The following is a 19,031-nucleotide window of genomic DNA, read 5'->3' as shown; positions in this document are numbered from 1 at the left end:
CACAACTATTAAATTGGTATTATTTAAAAGACATTTTTCAATCTTTATTAAGATTTAAAATTCATTTTTGTGCTGTAATATTTATGAAATTTATTGCGAAAAACAATTTTATACACCCAATTGTATCACAGAAAAGATCAGTAATACTTAAAAATATACACAATTAAAAAATGTCACCATTGCTTGATTCTGAACTTATTCTTTAATTTTAAATACAAAGAATTATCAAAAACATACCCTATATAAAACGCACTTAATATAGAAGAAAATAAACCAAATCTTCATAGCTTCTTCACAAGAATGGAGAAAAAGCAGGACGAAATATTAGTAGTAACAATGCGATATATATATATATATATATCGCATTGTTATATATATATATATATATATATATATGTAAGACAATAGTAATAAAAACCAAGTTAATAGGAAAAAAAGTAACAAATTAAACCAAATAAAATAAGAATCCGGCCTGAAAACTTTCTCAAGGGTCATCCTCAGGCAGGAATTCAAAAAAAAGGGATTTTTTCTGTGAGGAAAAACAGACAGAGTCTAGCTATTGATTCCTCATGACCCGAAAATCCCCTGAAATTAGGCCTAAGAGATACACCATTTTTAAAGAAAAGAAAACAATAAATTAGAAGAATACGACCACTAATAAGCAAAAATACAATAACATAAATAACATAAACATAGGTTTTAACTACCTACTGCTAATATTTTTGGTTACTTATATATATATATATAACTAAGTTAGTAAAAATACCAAGTTCATATTAGCAAAAAGAAATAAATACAGAAGAATATATATATATATATATAGCAAAAAATTTTAAACTAATAAAAAGAAGATTTTTTTTTTTAATTTTCACGTTCTATAAAATTTATCTTTCCATCTGTAATATTTTCGGAAGTTATCGCGGAAAAGCTCTAAAATTACGCTTAATTTTTAACGAATTATAATTCTAATTAAAATTTCAAAACAAATCTCTCCCAGGAGTACAATACAGCCTTCCAAAGTATGTATTTGCCCAATTTAATATCTTTAAGTCAAAACAGTCTGGCTTGCAGCGCGCCTACATATACACACAAGCTCTCACCTTTATTATTTGTAACGACAGAAGAATGGGTTTTTGAGCCTTATAAAACTATGTTTAATTTGTTGCTACTCGCCTCGGGCGATAAGGTGGTTCGCCGAGAGTATTGATTAAATATAATTTTAGATGTCCATGATTTCACTAAATTATTTAACATCAACCTTTTATTATTTAAATTGTCTTTTTAAAATTTTTATTCATTGTGTGGATGAATCTTTCTTATGGAGACAATCCCATAACATTATAGAGCTATTAAAAACATAATTATCTGGTTCGAATATCTTCTAAATCTTGCAATGTTGCAACTTCGTCATTTTATTACTATCTAGTACAGAAAATATAGTAATCGTCGAGAAATTCGAACTCGACGAATCTCCACGTTTTAGATCACCCTGCATTCGAAAAAGGAAGTTTTTGAAAATGCTCGTCCTTTTGTCTGTCTGTCTGTCTGTGACAAAGATAACTCAAAAATTCTTTGATCGATATGGATGAAATTTAGTACATGATTAAAATCAAATTTGTAAATTTCTATGAAATTTTGAGCGAAATCCTCTGTGAGGAAGTCTGTCTATTTGTCTGTTTGAATATAATTTTGTACGATAATTAAAAAACGATGAGAGCTAGAGAGATAAAATTTAGTACATAATTAAAATCAAATTTGTATAAATTTCTATGAAATTTTGAGAAAAATCCTCTATGAGGAAGTCTGTCTATTTGTCTGTTTGAATATAATTTTGTACGATAATTAAAAAAAGATGAGAGATAAAGAGATAAAATTTGGTACATGATTAAAATTAAATTTGTAAATTTCTATGAAATTTTGAGCGAAATCCTCTATGAGGAAGTCTGTCTATTTGTCTGTTTGAATATAATTTTGTACGATAATTAAAAAACGGTGAGAGCTAGAGAGATAAAATTTAGTACATGATTAAAATCAAATTTGTAAATTTCTATGAAATTTTGAGTGAAATCCTCTATGAGGAAGTCTGTCTATTTGTCTGTTTGAATATAATTTTGTACGATAACTAAAAAACGATGAAAGCTATAGAGATAAAATTTAGTACATGATTAAAATCAAATTTGTAAATTTCTATGAAATTTTGAGAAAAATCCTCTATGAAGAAGTCTGTCTATTTGTCTGTTTGAATATAATTTTGTACGATAACTAAAAAACGATGAGAGCTAGAGAGATAAAATTTAGTACATGATTAAATTCAAATTTGTAAATTTCTATGAAATTTTGAGAAAAATCCTCTATGAGGAAGTCTGTCTATTTGTCTGTTTGAATATAATTTTGTACGATAATTAAAAAACGATGAGAGCTAGAGAGATAAAATTATTCGGGACGCAGATTTATCAATTTTAATATAGACGTCCACGGAATTTTGAGGGAAATCCACTAAGGGGGTTATCGTTTGTCGGTCTGTACTTTTAGAAACATGTAAAAACGATAGTTTAAAAGCGCAATGGCTTAAATGTATCAAATTTGGTAATTTTGTGACATTAAGTGTAGTTTTAAGTCAAAATTATGTTTCAGTCGATTAGGAAGAACGCTTCTAAAACACAAATTCGATTTTAGTATACTTTTGATCTAATGCCAGGATCACGTGAGGAATCTAAAGGATCACGTAATATTTCAAGTGAAAGATTGTTAATACTTCGTAATTATTGTACTTCAGTGCCATGTAAGGAGACTAACATCTTTGTTAGAGAGTATGCGAGAAAGTTTTGAGAAAACCACTCCCACTGATTTGTATTTTATTCACAGGTAGTAAAAAGAACGTTTCTTCTTTAGCTTTCAATAATGGAAGAATGTCACGGGATTAATGCTTGATGAAACAATGAGTACAATCTGATTGACAGGGCATTAGAGAAATCCTTTGTTGGAAATTAGATTCAAAAAATGTTTTTAAAAAATTGGCAAAATTCTGGATACTGCACACGACTATAATAAATTGATATCATTAAAAAGATAATTTTTAAGTTTTAAAATGATGTGAAGTTCATTTTTGTACAGTAGTATGTTCAGAAGTTATCGTTGGAAGATAAGAAAATTTCATTTAACTTTTAGTTAATAATAGAACTACAAGATGCCCACCAGTCTTTTTGACTAATTCTGTTCTGTGGTTAATTAAAATTTTAAAAATTCGTTGGAAGTGAACGCTTCCATCCTCCAAAATATAAGTGTGCCAAATATGGTAGCTGTAGGTTGAATGGCATGACCAATACAGCGCCAACTATCACACGCACGTACGCACACGTACACATTCGTCTTTATTCTTAGTAGAGATGTTTCTATAATAAAATTGAGATATGTCAACTTTCTAAATTAGTTGTGCCCATTGTAGTATATAACAACAAATTCAAAAAGTTAACCATTAATGCAAATATATTTGCATAAGTGCATAATGTTAGAATAGCATAAACTCTCAATATTTGCAGAATGCTTGATATCTTTATATATTTTGATACAGGCACTTTATAAGTAAAATATAAAGACGTTGAAGATGTTAACTAATGAAAGTATACATTTTTTTAAGCCAAACAAAGCAAATTAACTCTGTTTGGAATAGAACTGTAATTATATTAAGTTCAGATAGTGTTATTTGTCTAATCAACAGGATAAATAAGAAAGAACTTCAAAGTTTTTTTTCAAGATTACAAGATTCTCTCGATGTAGCTAAGTAATTTTAACTCTACTAATCTCAATGCGTATTCTACTCGTGCATATATTCATTTTATTAAGTAAATAGGCGAAATGCTGAAGAAATTATTCCTGTGACAGAAAGAAAGTTGTTGATAACTCAAGCCTAAATTGAACAATCAGGTGAAAAGAAAAATTAGTGTCTCTTATTACAAAGTTAATTCCTTATGTTTCTACTTTCAAGATAGAGAAATTGTAATATGCAATCCTTAGCATTTCAGTGGCTGATTTAGCATATTAAAAGCACTTTTTACAGATGAATTTGAAGCATGGATAATTTTTATTTCAAGATTGTATATTGTCATATGCATTAGTTTATGGGTTATAAGATCTTGACAATGAGATCTAAAATTTCTCAAGAGTGGTAAGCAAAGAATAAATTATGGAGAAAAAAAAATATGCTATTTTTTTATAGATATGATTATACATATTTTTATCATATTATATGATCATAAATATTTTGATAGACTTGATCTCTGAGTCCGAGAATTTAACACCAGGCCATCGTGGGCTGCCGATTATAGAACGAACTAACAAATAAATATCAAATAATTATATAAATCAATGTTAATAGATTTATATAATTATAATTTATTTATGTAATTATTATTAATAACAACAGAACTAAAAGAAGTGTTCTGCCTTCAGCTTTCGAATTTGCTAGGGCAATGTAAAACCACCTTTTCAATATTTTTATAAGTTTTGGCATCTCCTGAATGCTTTTCTGATATTGGGGAAGAAGAGAATAAATGCTCGAAGATCACCGTTAAGTCAGTAAACTTGAATATGTCCTCCCCCCCCCCCCAACAGCAGCTTTCACTTTCAGAGGCACAATATAGTATATTTTTCAAAAACAATAAATAAATAAATAAAATCTCAGAGTATGGATTTTAGATTATTTCTTTTCTACAGATTGGACGTACATTTTTATAAATTTTACAATTCGATCAAGTTTGCATTCTAAATATCATTTATTTAAATCACTCTTTTTTCAAAAGTCGAGTTCATCAACACGCAAATATACAGACAGACAGATGGTCACTTTTTTTTAACGGATTTGATCTACAGTTCAATTCACATCTGCATTTCCGATAGTAAGATTACGCACAAAATTTCATCTACCTAGCTCTTTACATTTCTCAGTTATCGAGTTCACATTGGCATATTAATTTGTTTGTAACAAGTTTTGCCGAACATTTTTTTTAGAAATCTACAGTTTGGGTGTACGTACAGCATACTAAATTTTATTGAAGTAGATAAGACAGCCAAAAATCTATAAATGCAAGTTTTTGGCATTAACATTTTTTTAATTCTATATTTCATATTCTAGAAAGTATGAAATGATTCCTGAGTCATTAATTCATGACATATCTAATTCTGTTATTTAGCCTAGTTTTTTATGTTTCTCAATTATTGAATTCACATTGAAGGTATAGCTTGCTTTAAACGATTTTCGCCTAAAATTTTATAGAAATCTACAGTTCAGGTGTTAGTATTGCATACTAAATTTTATTCATGTAAATAAGACTGCCGAAAATTTATATGTGCATTTTTGTGACCCAAATCATGCGATTTTTTTGTTTTATCAATACTTTTAAACCATATTTCTTATTCATGAAAGTATAAAATGATTCCTGAGTTAGCAATTTATAACATATTTAGCTGTGTTATCTAGCCCAGCTTTTTATGATTCATAGTTAGATTAAAGGGTTGCTTTTAACAATTTTCGTCTAAAATTTTATATAAATATACAGTTTAAGTTTTAGAATAACGTTTTAAATTTTATTCTAATACATAAGACTGCCAAAAATCTATATATGCATTTTTGGAAACATTTGAAAAGTAGAGTACACAAATCATGCAATTTTTTGGCATTAATAATATTTTTAATCTATACTTCATATTCTAGAAAGTATAAAAAGATTCCTGCGTTATCAATTTCTGACATGTTTAGCTGTTATCTAGCTTAGGTTTTTATGTTTCTCATTTATCGATAGAATCGATATATTACACATTTAACTTAAATCGAAATATTATCGACTTAAGGGTTAACTTGCTTTTTCACAACTTTCGTCTAAAATTTTATAGAAATCTACAGTTTAAGTTTTAGCACAGCAGTTTAAATTTTATTCAAGTAAATAAGACTGCCAAAAATCTATAAATTCATTTTTAGAAACATTTGAAAAGTAGAGAATCGTCCAAATCATGCAATTTTTTAGCATTAACAATACTTTTAATCAATGCTTCATATTCTAGGAAGTGTAAAAAGATTCCAGAGTTATCAATTTATGACATTTCTAGCTCTATTAGCTTTTTATGTTTTTCAGTTATCGATATATTATCGATTTAACTTAAATCGAAATATTTTCAATTTAACTTAAAAGTTAACTTGCTTTTTACAATTTTTGTCTAAAAAATTATAGAAATCCACAGTTTAGGTTTTAGTATAGCATACTAAATTTTTTCAAGCAGATAAGAGTACCGAAAATTTATATATGAATTCTTGGAAACATTTGAAAAGTGGAGAATCGTCTAAATAATGCGAATTTTTGGTGTAAATAATATTTTAAATCAATACTTCTTATTCAAGAAAGTATGAAATGATTCCTGAGTTCTCAATGTATGATTTATCTAGCTTAGCTTTTTATGTTTCTCAGTTATTGAGTCCACATTAAAGGTTGCTTTAAATAATTTTCATCTTAAATTTTATAGAAATCTACAGTTCAGGTGTTAGTATAAACTATAACATTTTATTCAAGTAGATAATACAGCCAAAAATCTATAAATATATTTTTAAAAACATTTAAAACGTAGAGGAAGGCCCAAATCATGCATTTTTTTTTTTTGACTTTAACAATACCTTTAATCAATACTTCTTATTCAAGAAAGTATAAAATGACTCATGAGTTATTCATTTATGGCATATCTAGCTCTATTATCTATCTAATGTCAGCTGTGATAGATCTAGCTTTATTATCTAATCCGTTTTCGCAAACAAATAACCAGAATAGAAATGATTACTGAAAATGACTTGCGATACGTTTATCGAAAACCGAATTTCAACGGCAAGTATTTCATGTCCCTCACGGCACCGGATAAAACAGATCAGAAGCCAATAATAACTTCGAAAATAATTGAGTTCAGTAGGTCCGGTGAGATAGATACAAATTCCTGTCGAATAGCTTCTTCCAATTGCATGGATGTAGCGCCATCTACCTGCTTTTGTGTAAAGAAGTCGGCACATGATGGCTTTAAATCAACTATTTCCATGCTCCAAATTTTTACGAATCACTTATAACATTCGGAGGCAGCGTCCATTCACTTATTTTTACTAAATTGATTCTCTAATCTAACTTGTGATCCACTAAGTTGTGATTTGTAGTTCCTTGTTTATGAAATATAAAGAAAGTATTATAATCATCTAAAAATTCGAACTCAAGAATTTTTCAGGTTTCCATGAGACCAAACAAAATATATTTGGCTTCATATTTGCCAATCAGCAAGTATTAGGTAATTGTATGTATTTTAACCAGCGCCATCTATTAGTAAATATGCGAAGTATCTATATAAACGACAATGGGTTTGGGTTTTACAAATTTATCATTACTTTATTATTATCATTTTGAAAGTTTTCCATTTAGTATTATTGAGATATTCAGTGTATAAAGACCCCCAATCATAGAACGCTCCAAATTGCGTTTTAGATATGCATTGCTCTTTTTTGGTTTAATGTGAAGAAATCTGCTGCCGAAGCCCATCAGACACTTTTAGAAACTTATCTTGCAGCTGCTCCGTCATATCTAATTGTTGGTTTTGGTTTAATGACCAACTACTCTTAGAGTGGGGATTTCTTCGATGTCAATAGCAAAGAACGACCTGGAGGAACAAAACAATTCGAGTTTAGTTTAGTTATATTAACGTCCAGTTTAAAGCAACACTAGGGTTATTTTGGGACGGACCTCGAAATTTTGAATCGCTGTCAGATGACGAGGACGACACCTGAGACGGAACTCCCTTCTCTATACCACACCAGCGGAAGGACGTTTGGTCATGACGGATTGAACGTGCAACAGACCACCTTACATGACAGTTCTCCGATGGAATCGGGTCACGAGCCTGAAACCCTCCCATTCCGAAGCAGAGACTTTACCACCAGGCTACCGCGAACCCTCAGTTGCAAGATTTACTAACGAAAATGGGAAAAAATTGTAGAAAATGATGGAAAATATTTTGATTGATATATATTATACCAATTTTTCCCAATAAATGCCTTTTTAAAATGAAGAAAAATGATCAAAATACAAGCAAGCACTTAATACGATAACTCAAAATCGGTTTGAGCTGGACAGAAGAAATTCGGTATATTGATTTACGACCAAATTTGTAGATTTTAACCAAAATTGGAATGGAATCTATTCGTGGGAAATTTGTCTGGCTATTCAAGTGGAATTGAACTCGATAAGCACAAAAAGCAAAAAAGTTAGAAAGTTAAAATTTTGGAACATAAGTTTAATATCCAAAAGATAGATTCTTATTAAATTTTTAACCGGATTTATCAAATAGTATATATATCTATATCTTTAGTCTTCAGACTGAAATATATATCTTCAATCTGTTCTTCAGCAAGAGTGTAGATGCAATGATTCTTAAACGCAGTGAATTAAATCAATGATACTCGGCATGTTATCTTGTAACTACAACTGTAGGTTTGTGTCGAAGTTTGGGGTGAATCAGCAGCCAAAAGCAGAGCCAAAATTACATATTCTCAAAAAAGATTCAGTAAAACACTCTAAATTCATGCCAAAGAAATATATTTCGTAACTATCGTTCGCCAACGAAATGCAAGATATTCTCGGGCATATACACAATCCAGAATTTCACGCTAAAGGAATGGGATTAAAAAAAATATTTGAGAGTGTGCAAGAAAGTTTGGGGAGACCATTTCTACTGGTTTTCTTTACTTTCAGGAGTATAAGTCAACATGGAAAAAAATATTGTAATTGATATAAAATTGTATCTTGGAATTGTCATAAATCTTAACGCTTTAGAAGATTATTGTAGACCATATTGAAAACCATATAGATGATATATGTCCACTTATACGTATATATAAATGTTTCTCGTTTTCCAGCCAACTACAATAACTGGCGGCAGTGAGGGTCGTCCAATGTCCAGTGCCTTATTAGTCCAGCCAACATGTGTCCCTTTTGTTCCAGTGACGTCCTACAACCAATGCTGTGGTCAGTAGTGACGATGGACTCCTTCCTTCCATTAGTAGATTCCTCCCCCCCTATTTCTGTATGTTGTCACCCTTTTGGTTCCTGGCATCACTGGCTGTTTATTCAGGTAAGCATCTCAGAAATATTAGGTTTCTCTTCAATAAATGCAGTTAAATCTGGAATGTAAATATGGAATTGAAATTATTCCCTCCCTCTGGGCTCCAAATGCCCTCTCCCATGAACAGGAAAAACGAAAATTCCCTTTTTTTAGTTGTGCTGGCTGGATTAATTTCTTCAATTGATGAACGCGGCATAATCAATGCAGCGTCTGCCGTCTTTTACTCCGGAGGTTACTTAAAAAAATATTTTTGAGTCATATTGACTCGACGTAAAATGAAAAAAGAAGTACAAGAAGAGGTTTGTGGTTGTCTGGGGGGGGGGACGCCGACCACTTCGCTTTTGAATGTATATTCACTAGTCCTTTTCACGTCACCTTCCCCTCTAGCGAATCCAAACCTCATTCTTTTCTTAGTGTACTCCGGAACGACTCTTCACTAAGGATGATAGGAAAAATTTGTGAGGTCTCGAAAGATATTTGTGAGGAAATTCAGAGGAGGCTACTGTGACGGATCTGTATCTTGGGTTGTGTTGTTTGGAGTCTTGTTTCAAATAATTATTTATTTATGTTATTATTCTGGCCCGGCTTCTAGTTGCTTTTTTATATAGGATTATAGCTATTAAAAACTGTACGCATTTGCTTATATTCTTGATTCACCTTCCAGTAATGCTTTTTTTATGTGTTTGTCATTCTAGAGCTGCTTTGTCTTTTCACCTTGTATTTGTATTATTCACCTATTTTTCAATTGACATAACGAGATAGATGTACGATTTTAGATTTTAGTACATTGTTTGATATTCCTATATTTATTATGTCTTCCATCCTTTGGACATAGTGATATTTTTTTATGCTTATGCTTTCTACATGTACTTTTCAACTTAATCTTCAGAACCCAAAATTTGTTTGCTAACTATTTAATTTTAATATTTTATTTTAGTCAAATGAACCATAATGAACCATGTTTCTTTCCCCAGTGACCTTCAAGATCTTACACCCTTTTGGGTAGGCGGATCGTCGGGGGGGGGTAGACAAAGACCAAGAAAAAGGTTTATAATCCCACTATGCATTGGAATCTTCAGTACTTTGATACAAACAATCACCTTATCAGTGTTTTTATGCTATGCTATGGTTAATTTGATTAACAAGTTTTTTTAATACTAACTTTTTGTATTAATAATAATGAATTATCATACTTATATAGCAATTATACATAAAGTGTCATCCAAACCTTATCCACCTACTTCTTTATATTTATTAAACATTGGCCACCTAGCTTTCGAATATTTTTTTTAACATAGTAACTAACTATACCAGATTCAGACAGTTATGTTGGGATTCTTAAAAAAGAGTCTGATGAAGTCATTAGCCATTTCCTCTGTTTTTTCAAATTATGTTTTCTGAAAATATGATACTTGATTTGGGTGATTTTTTATTGAGAAAAGACTTATGATTTTCTATTGAGAAAGACGTTTTGAGAAAAGTCTTATGTCATTTTGTAAGCATTGCCTATAACGCGTTCGGGGCCACTACTCACGCCTGATATTCCTGTCACATATCTAGTTAGATAACCCTTTATTTGCTTTCTCTTAAGTATAGTAGAGAAGAGGTAATCTAATTAGATAGATGGTTAGGTTCTGTAATGTCTTGAACTTGAATAAGAGAGTAGCGTAAGAACCAATTTCTTTATTTGCAGCCTTATATGTGTCCACAAGAACAATTTGTTCTCATCTAGGTTAATATTATTTACAGAATTCACACAACAGTTGAAAGTTTAATCATGAAATAGTTCCTCAATCAAATTGAAGAATAAACACCATAAAAAATGCTAATAGGCTGTTAGCTCAAAAGAATACTCCTGGGGTAACTCCAGAAATTCACCGATCTTTATCGGGTGGATCTTAGCATAGAAGCTCGAGTTGTACGGAGTTTCTCACAAAATCAGGAACACTTTCGAACACTCACGGCTCTCCGACTTCACCTTCCACGCCTCTCACTGCTCTTTTTATCTTTTCTTCAAAAAATACCGCATTTTATTTCCGTCAAATCTCAGCCTCTCATTTTGTCATTGGTGCACTTGAGCTCCTTATCATCCAATAGCTGAGCAGCAATGCTTCCTCAGTGGTCTTCAGTCAGTCGTGGGAATGTCCGTTAATGATTCATATTTGTTGGTGACTCTACCCAAACACATGTTAATTATAGTCCCTTCATAATGAAAAATAAGTTTAACATCTGGATGGTTTGACGTTCTTCTTCCCTGAAGATATGACGGATCTCTTTGAAACGACGAAACGCGCATCTGTGGTTCTTTATCTCGATACAACTAATGAACAAACATAAGGATTCTACTGGCGAAGAGGATCCCCCATCTGGCAGTTCTGAGGCACTTAACAATGCGGAGGAGGTTACAGGTGACGTTAGATGTGGCCGGAATGCTAATTATCAGATGAGGGAAACGGGGACCGTTATAGTACAATTACATATTACCGATGACGAAATCCTTCATCTTAACACTCAGAAGTCCTGATATAATCCCATACTTTGGTCCAAGTATCCTTAAGAATACAATGTTTTTGACCATGACTATTGGTCAATAGTGAAAAATTAAAAACGAAAATAATTGCCACAATCGACATCCTATCAATGGAAATGCTGCATTAACTCTTTGACGAATTTGGATACTAAGTCTATATCATTCAGTTTTCTCATAGTGATCATGCTAAATTTGATTATATAGAGGTCATAACAGATATTTATGATACTGCAACTTAACTGGTCAACCGTGTTTTGTTCTGTAATTGCAGAATTGCAGAATTTATATATTTTTTTAGAAATATTAAGCTCTGACTGGCATTCAAACAGTGGTTCATTTTATTTCTGTTAAATTTCTGATTTTATCTTGTTATATGTCTATATTTATAAATTGTATTATTTTTTTTACAGTTATTTTGCAACACGATTATCCTTCCAAAAACTAATCAGCAACAATGTTATGTCCAATAGAGATAACTCTCACTGCGGCATTACCCCCAAAAAGTGAACAGACATCGTGATGTGCGAACACAATCTCAAGATAGACTACACCGCACTTTTGGGCTATCCTGATGCAGCTATGATGAACATCACGTCAAAGAATGGGTGTGCAACCACTTGTTTTGTGACTTGTGGAACTGTGAAATGTTGAAAAAGATTAATAAAACAGTATTTCTGCTCTTGGATTGGCAATATACACTGTAAGCAACAAATTTATTTCCTTCAATTTAAAACAAGTGACACATTATCAGTTCTAACAAGTGACTCAATATCTGTTCTAACAAGTGACTCAATATCTGTTCTAACAAGTGATCCAATATCTGTTCTAACAAGTGACTCAATATCTGTTCTAACAAGTGACTCAATATCTGTTCTAACAAGTGATCCAATATCTGTTCTAACAAGTGACTAGATATCTGTTCTAACAAGTGACTCAATATATACTTTTCAAAGATATGACAGTATTGACAAGACATTAATGTTAGCTCAAGATGAACAAATCATGTAACGTAAATGATCTTGTTTCAAGAATATAAGTTATTTCTCTAATTGAAATGCATGAATTAATTTCGTATGAATTATATAAATTCATTGTTATTTTTTATTATTGTTTTATTTTAATCATGAATTTGAAAATGCTTCAATTATACGAAAATAAATTATATGAAATGATGTTAAAAATATATCAATCATTGTAATAAATATTTTGAATCTTCATAAATGTTGCCAAAATTATGCATATCCGTATTTTATAATGTTTGCTAATTTTAGATTGTATTTAACGTGTAGAATTTAAAGTCAGAATTTATATTGAAAGTTAAATCCTCTCTGATACTATCAGAAAGATGCTGTAATTATTGTTTGTTTATAAAAATTCATTAAATAGAATACTTAATCGGAATTCATTAACAAAATTATAAGAAGACACTCCTAGCTATAATAGTCCATAAAGGAAGATTCAAATCTTACTAAGAATTATGACATTTTTTTTTTTTTTTTGCAATATTTCGCTGGAAAAAAATCTTATAATAATGAAATAAGCTTCGACCTGATAATGACACTAAACACAAAATGAATAATGATTATAAAAGTGCGAGATAGTAAGTTACAAGTTTAAAAATATTAGTTTTAAAAGCATGATAAATGATTGTGCAATTGTAAATGACGGGCCGCACCATATATAATGCAGTTCTTCCATATTTCACATATCAATTATACATTATATAAACTACAATGCATTACCCGGCATTTGACATAAGTTATAACAATCGTTAATAATGAAAGTGACAAAAGCTTTAAAAATATCTTACTATTTATACGCACTCTTCATGAGAAAGATTGTTACAGATAAATGCTGCATATTAATGCATGATGATTCATAAATGGTACAGGAATTGAATTTGCATATTGTTGTCATATGCAAGCAGATGAGTTATGAATATTCGATGAATTAATTTTGCATATTGTTGTCATGTGCAAACGGATGAATCATAAATTATTATTGATATTGATGAATTAGTTTTGCATATATGAATGAATATTGATGAATTAGTTTTGCATATTGTTGTCATGTGCAAATGGATGATTCAATCATGTACGTGAAATAAATGAAAGTTAAGATTGTTAGCATATGCATTTGTAAGATTCAATCTCATACGTAGATTGAAAGTACGTACTTTAATCAGAGACCTCAAAAACTATTCAGTAATTTTTTTTTTCCGTTTTAAACTTAAACACAATTTTATTAATTTTATACTAACTTTAAAAAATGTCGTACAATAGCAATACAACGTCATATATATGTAGTATTTTACTAATCAGTGTGCTTATTTCAACTTCTTTAGAAAAGAAAATTTTTAAAAAAACTTAAAATATCGATGACGGAAAAGAATATCATGACTTTGATTACAGAGATAAAAATTTAAATAGTCGGCTTAAAAATAACTGTTAAAAAGAATAATGTTTTAAATTTTCAAATATATATATAATTTAACGGCACAAAAATATTGTACACTTTTATATTATATGCTGTATGCATTTATATGCCAAAGAATAAAATTGCTATGTTGTAAGTAAATATTGCAACAATATTGTTTTCAAATATTGTAATTATATTGTATTCATATATTGCAACAATATTGTTTTCAAATATTGTAATTATATTGTATTCATATATTGTAACAATATTGTTTTCAAATATTGTAATAATATTGTACTCAGATATTGTAACAATATTGTATTCAAATATTGTAACAACCTAATAATTAAATATAATAATATTGTAATAATTTATTGTGACAATATCGTAGTGTATCTTGTGCTGCTTGGGGAAGAAATTGTTATTTGTGTGAATATTTTCCAACTGTGAATTCTGGACAATTATGATTCTACAAGACATCCACCATTCTAAGAGAATTTTTTCCCATGTTTGATTAGCACTAAGAAACTTATTTTTTTTCAATAATAATTGACATTTATTTTCACATATGTGAATTTTTGCAGAAAATGGAAGAAGACAATGTTCCACGGAGAGTAGTTTCTCATCATCTGTTTAATGCTGAAAAATCTTCAGTTCTACTTATAGCTGAAATACAAACTTCCACATCTTCAAACAACTAAATAGACACTAAATGAAGATAAATTTCAGTGTTAAATGTCAAAAAAAGGAGATTTATCTTCTCTATGAATAGTGACTCATTGAATTTTTCCAATGACAGTCCAAAAATAAAGTCTAAAAACAAGACGGTTGCACTCATTCTCCGAAACTGATCACTACTGTGTATATAAATATATGGACCAGTTCATATAGCTCTATATGACTCTGTTGCATCTGTACTAACACAAGGTAAAGTTTATCACTGGACAACTACATATTTTGTAGAGAACACGACTATTCAGCTGTAGAATGTTCTAAAAGAAATGCTGTTGAACTATCATCCTCACTCCCTTATGCCCCTTCCCGAAAGCAAACGAGATGAAAAGCATATCTGAAAGAGTGGGAACTTCCAAGATTTTTAGAATGTTTTTATATAAATACTAACTGATGGCTCTTTATATATATACATATCTGGTGTGGAAAATGTTTTGAAAAATAAAGGTTGTTGATTATGGAAAACTGTTGTATTTTTTGTTGTTTGATTTGATTTTAACACTTCTTTTCAAGCAGCGCCACCTATCCCTGTTTTCCTGAAAGAAAGAAATTTTTGGAAAAAATAACGAATATAGGCAGGGTTTTTTTTTTTTTTTCATGTTTCCCAATAATAGATATGTAAAAATAAAATAAAACCTCCATGTTAGTTATAAATTGGGAAAAATTCGTTTTTCTTTCTTTCAAAATTTTAGCAAACAATAACGAATATGGCAGCATTCTTTTCCATGGTTGCACATCATATGTGATCTAGTCCCCAGCAAATGTGAAAACAAATAAAACCGCCATATTCGTTATAAGCTGCGAAAAATTAGTTTTCTCCCCCCCCCCCTTTTCTTTCAAAATTTTGGAAAACAGTAACGAATATGGCAGAATTCTTTTCCATGGTTGCACATCATATACGATTTCTGACCCACAGTAAATGTGAAAACAAAATAAAACTGCTACGTTCGTTATAAGTCGAAAAAAATTCGTTTTTTTAATTTTTTTTTTTAATTAAATTTTGGCAAACAGTTACGAATACGGCAGAATTCTTTTTCATGGTTGCATATTATATAGGATCTCTAGCCCACAGCAAATGTGAAAATAAATTAAAATGACCATTTTCGCTTAAGTTACGAAATATTCGGGGGGTTTTTTTTCCCTTCTTCTTTTTTTTTTTTTTTTTTTTCTTTTTTTTTTTTTATCCGTCTTTCCCCTTACTTTCTTTTCTTTCAAAATTTTGGAAAAAGGGAAAGATGGTATTTATTACTTGCTTAACGATGTTTTGGTACAAAATTACTCATATCTTTATTACTATGAATTTATAACTTTTAGTAATTTAATAAACGATTACTTAACTTTATACTGTTTGATTGTAAGGTGATAAATCTTTTATTGAAAAAAGAAAATGTAGGATTTAGTGCATTTGTTAGTTCATTGTAATCATAAGTAAAATTAATAAATAGATTTGATATTTTCATGGACACATAAAAAAAATCTTCTGGTATATAACAATAATTAGATAATTTTTTTTGATGATGATAGAAGTTTGATTGAAGAATATGAAATTTGAAACGAAATTTTTGCGCTTAAAAATGACAAAGGAATATGAAATTCCAAAACGCTCAAATGTGTTACTGTTCAGACAGCTGGGAATCAAAACACAAAAGGACTTGTGGTAAAAGAGAGAGAGGAAGAGATAACGACGTCGAAATTTAGGTGCAGTGATGAAAAAAAGCTATCAGTTTCTTGTGACTCCATGCTAAGGTTCGTCTGATTGTAGCTTCAGTATATCTAAGTTCAGCTGGCGAAAGGATTGCTTTTTCTTTCGAAATCATTCATTCAGTTGCTTTCACAATGATCTTTCATAGGTTCTGACTTTCCCAACTCTAGTTTCTCATGATTATTATCTCGTTTTCTATCTTTTTTTTACGTTTTTAACCCCTTTTTCTTTTTCTTGACTACCTCCCACTGAGAGTGGAAAAGTAAACAAAGCTGGTTGATGTCACTGAGTGGAAAAGTAAACAAAGCTGGTTGATGTCACTGAGTGGAAAGCTAAGCAAATTATGTTTTAAAAAGTAAAATAAAATGCTTTAAAGATGACTGGAGAGGGTACAGTAAACTTGCAGCCCAATTGGACATACTGCCACTGAATGCACTTTATGCTCAGCTATATAACGCACCTCTAGTGAAAAGAATAGAGTAAGTAATTTGAATATAATTCCAATGATCGTAAATTTGATACAAATGTAAAATTGCATTTGGTATAAATAAACAATTCTATAATAAATTTCGCACTTATTTTTGAGAATAATGTAAATAATTAGAATATTTGTGTTGAGCAACAGGAAACTAAATTCAGAATAGATTTCAAATTACTTTGAAAAATAGTACAATGAATTTTATTTGTCTCAGTTGCCTTTCTTCTCAGATACGGGAGTTGACCAATAGACCGACAGACAATCTGCTGACGAATTTGGTCAAGGCAGATTACAGTTATAAGATTAAAACTTTGTAATGAATTTAAACTCACTATTTTATTTACTTTTGAACTTTCCTGCACATTACAGATTACAGTTATAAGATTAAAACTTTGTAATGAATTTAAACTCTCTATTTTATTTACTTTTGAACTTTCCTGCACATTACAGATTACAGTTATAACATTAAAACTTTGTAATGAATTTAAACTCTCTATTTTATTTACTTTTGAACTTTCCTGCTCATTACAGATTACAGTTATAAGATTAAAACTTTGTAATGAATTTAAACTCACTATTTTATTTACTTTTGAACTTTCCTGCACATTACAGATTACAGTTATAAGATTAAAACTTTGTAATGAATTTAAACTCTCTATTTTATTTACTTTTGAACTTTCCTGCACATTACAGATTACAGTTATAACATTAAAACTTTGTAATGAATTTAAACTCTCTATTTTATTTACTTTTGAACTTTCCTGCTCATTACAGATTACAGTTATAAGATTAAAACTTTGTAATGAATTTAAACTCACTATTTTATTTACTTTTGAACTTTCCTGCACATTACAGATTACAGTTATAAGATTAAAACTTTGTAATGAATTTAAACTCTCTATTTTATTTACTTTTGAACTTTCCTGCACATTACAGATTACAGTTATGACATTAAAACTTTGTAATGAATTTAAACTCTCTATTTTATTTACTTTTGAACTTTCCTGCACATATGCACACATAGAAAGGTTTCCTTTTGGTAATTTTTCTAAATTTGGTATGCATATGTACAGTACAGAGAGTAAAATCAACATGTTAAAATTTACTTCTGTTTAACTTGATGCGTTTTTAAATTATTATTTTATAAAAAGTTCAACATGAAGATTAAAATAATTAAAAAAAATTTTTTAAGAAGATCTAAGTCGAAGGGTGGCTTTATTTTCGCTTTCTACAGCAGTTCCAGAAAAGAGAAAATGGTTATGGATTTCAGGAAATATTGTCTATGTATGCCTTATCAAATGTAAAATTACTTTCTGCTTATTTTGACTAACCTGGCAGAGTTTCGATAAAAATTTATTGTCAAAGATTGAGAGATACAAATTAAGGTGATAGCTAACTGCTCTTTTGTCGAACACCCTTTTGATATTGTTACGGAATTTTACGGGTTCGTTCGGATAGTGGGAGTTATATGGTGTGGAGAACACTCAATCAGCAGGCGGCAGTAGAAAATGAAACAACGACGTTTATTTACACGAAGACACACAGTACAATACAAAGACGACAACTATATACAGCACACAATTATCTTCAGCCGAGACGTGCGGACAACAGCACACAACAGACTCTAATGCCGACCGTATCGCACAACTTAATTCAGCACTCACTTGACTCCGTCGCTGCTCCGCTAATCTCTGGAAGGCCAGTTCCTGCTGTCGATTCCGACTACTCTTCGACTCCACTGGTCCACGACTCAATTCACCACCGGTTCACAACTACGACGACTCCACTGGTCCACGACCACTCTTCTCTGTCGCTTCCGACTACTCAATTCACCACTCGACTCATCACTGCCCAGCAGCTGCGGGTGCTTCCTTTTATAGGTCTCAGGAGGCGGGGCTAGAAGCCTCTCAACCAATCAGGAAAGTTCGAGGCGTATCTCCGTTCCTACTAGATGGTCGGGAAAATTCTCGATGTTTCGGGTATAATCTATTTTGTCGCCAAAGTCGCCAAGTTTGTCGCCAAGCTCTGGGATC

At 30.6% G+C, this 19,031-nt stretch overlaps 1 protein-coding gene across 1 annotated transcript in view; it reads left to right on the top strand.

Annotated features, from left to right (window-relative positions):
• LOC129957177 (carbonic anhydrase-related protein 10-like) overlaps positions 1–12,719 on the top strand; it is a 765,422-nt gene extending 752,703 nt beyond the window's left edge. The window contains exons 10-11 of the mRNA XM_056069369.1: positions 8,933–9,147; positions 12,079–12,719. Of these exons, the coding sequence (XP_055925344.1) occupies positions 8,933–8,958 (26 nt within the window). The 3' untranslated portion in view covers positions 8,959–9,147; positions 12,079–12,719. The remainder of the gene's footprint in view (positions 1–8,932; positions 9,148–12,078) is intronic.
• The last annotated feature ends 6,312 nt before the right edge of the window (positions 12,720–19,031 follow it).

The sequence above is a fragment of the Argiope bruennichi genome, chromosome 11 (assembly GCF_947563725.1).
Source record: "Argiope bruennichi chromosome 11, qqArgBrue1.1, whole genome shotgun sequence".
In the NCBI taxonomy this organism is placed as follows: domain Eukaryota; kingdom Metazoa; phylum Arthropoda; class Arachnida; order Araneae; family Araneidae; genus Argiope; species Argiope bruennichi.
This window is presented reverse-complemented; position numbering and strand designations above follow the sequence as displayed.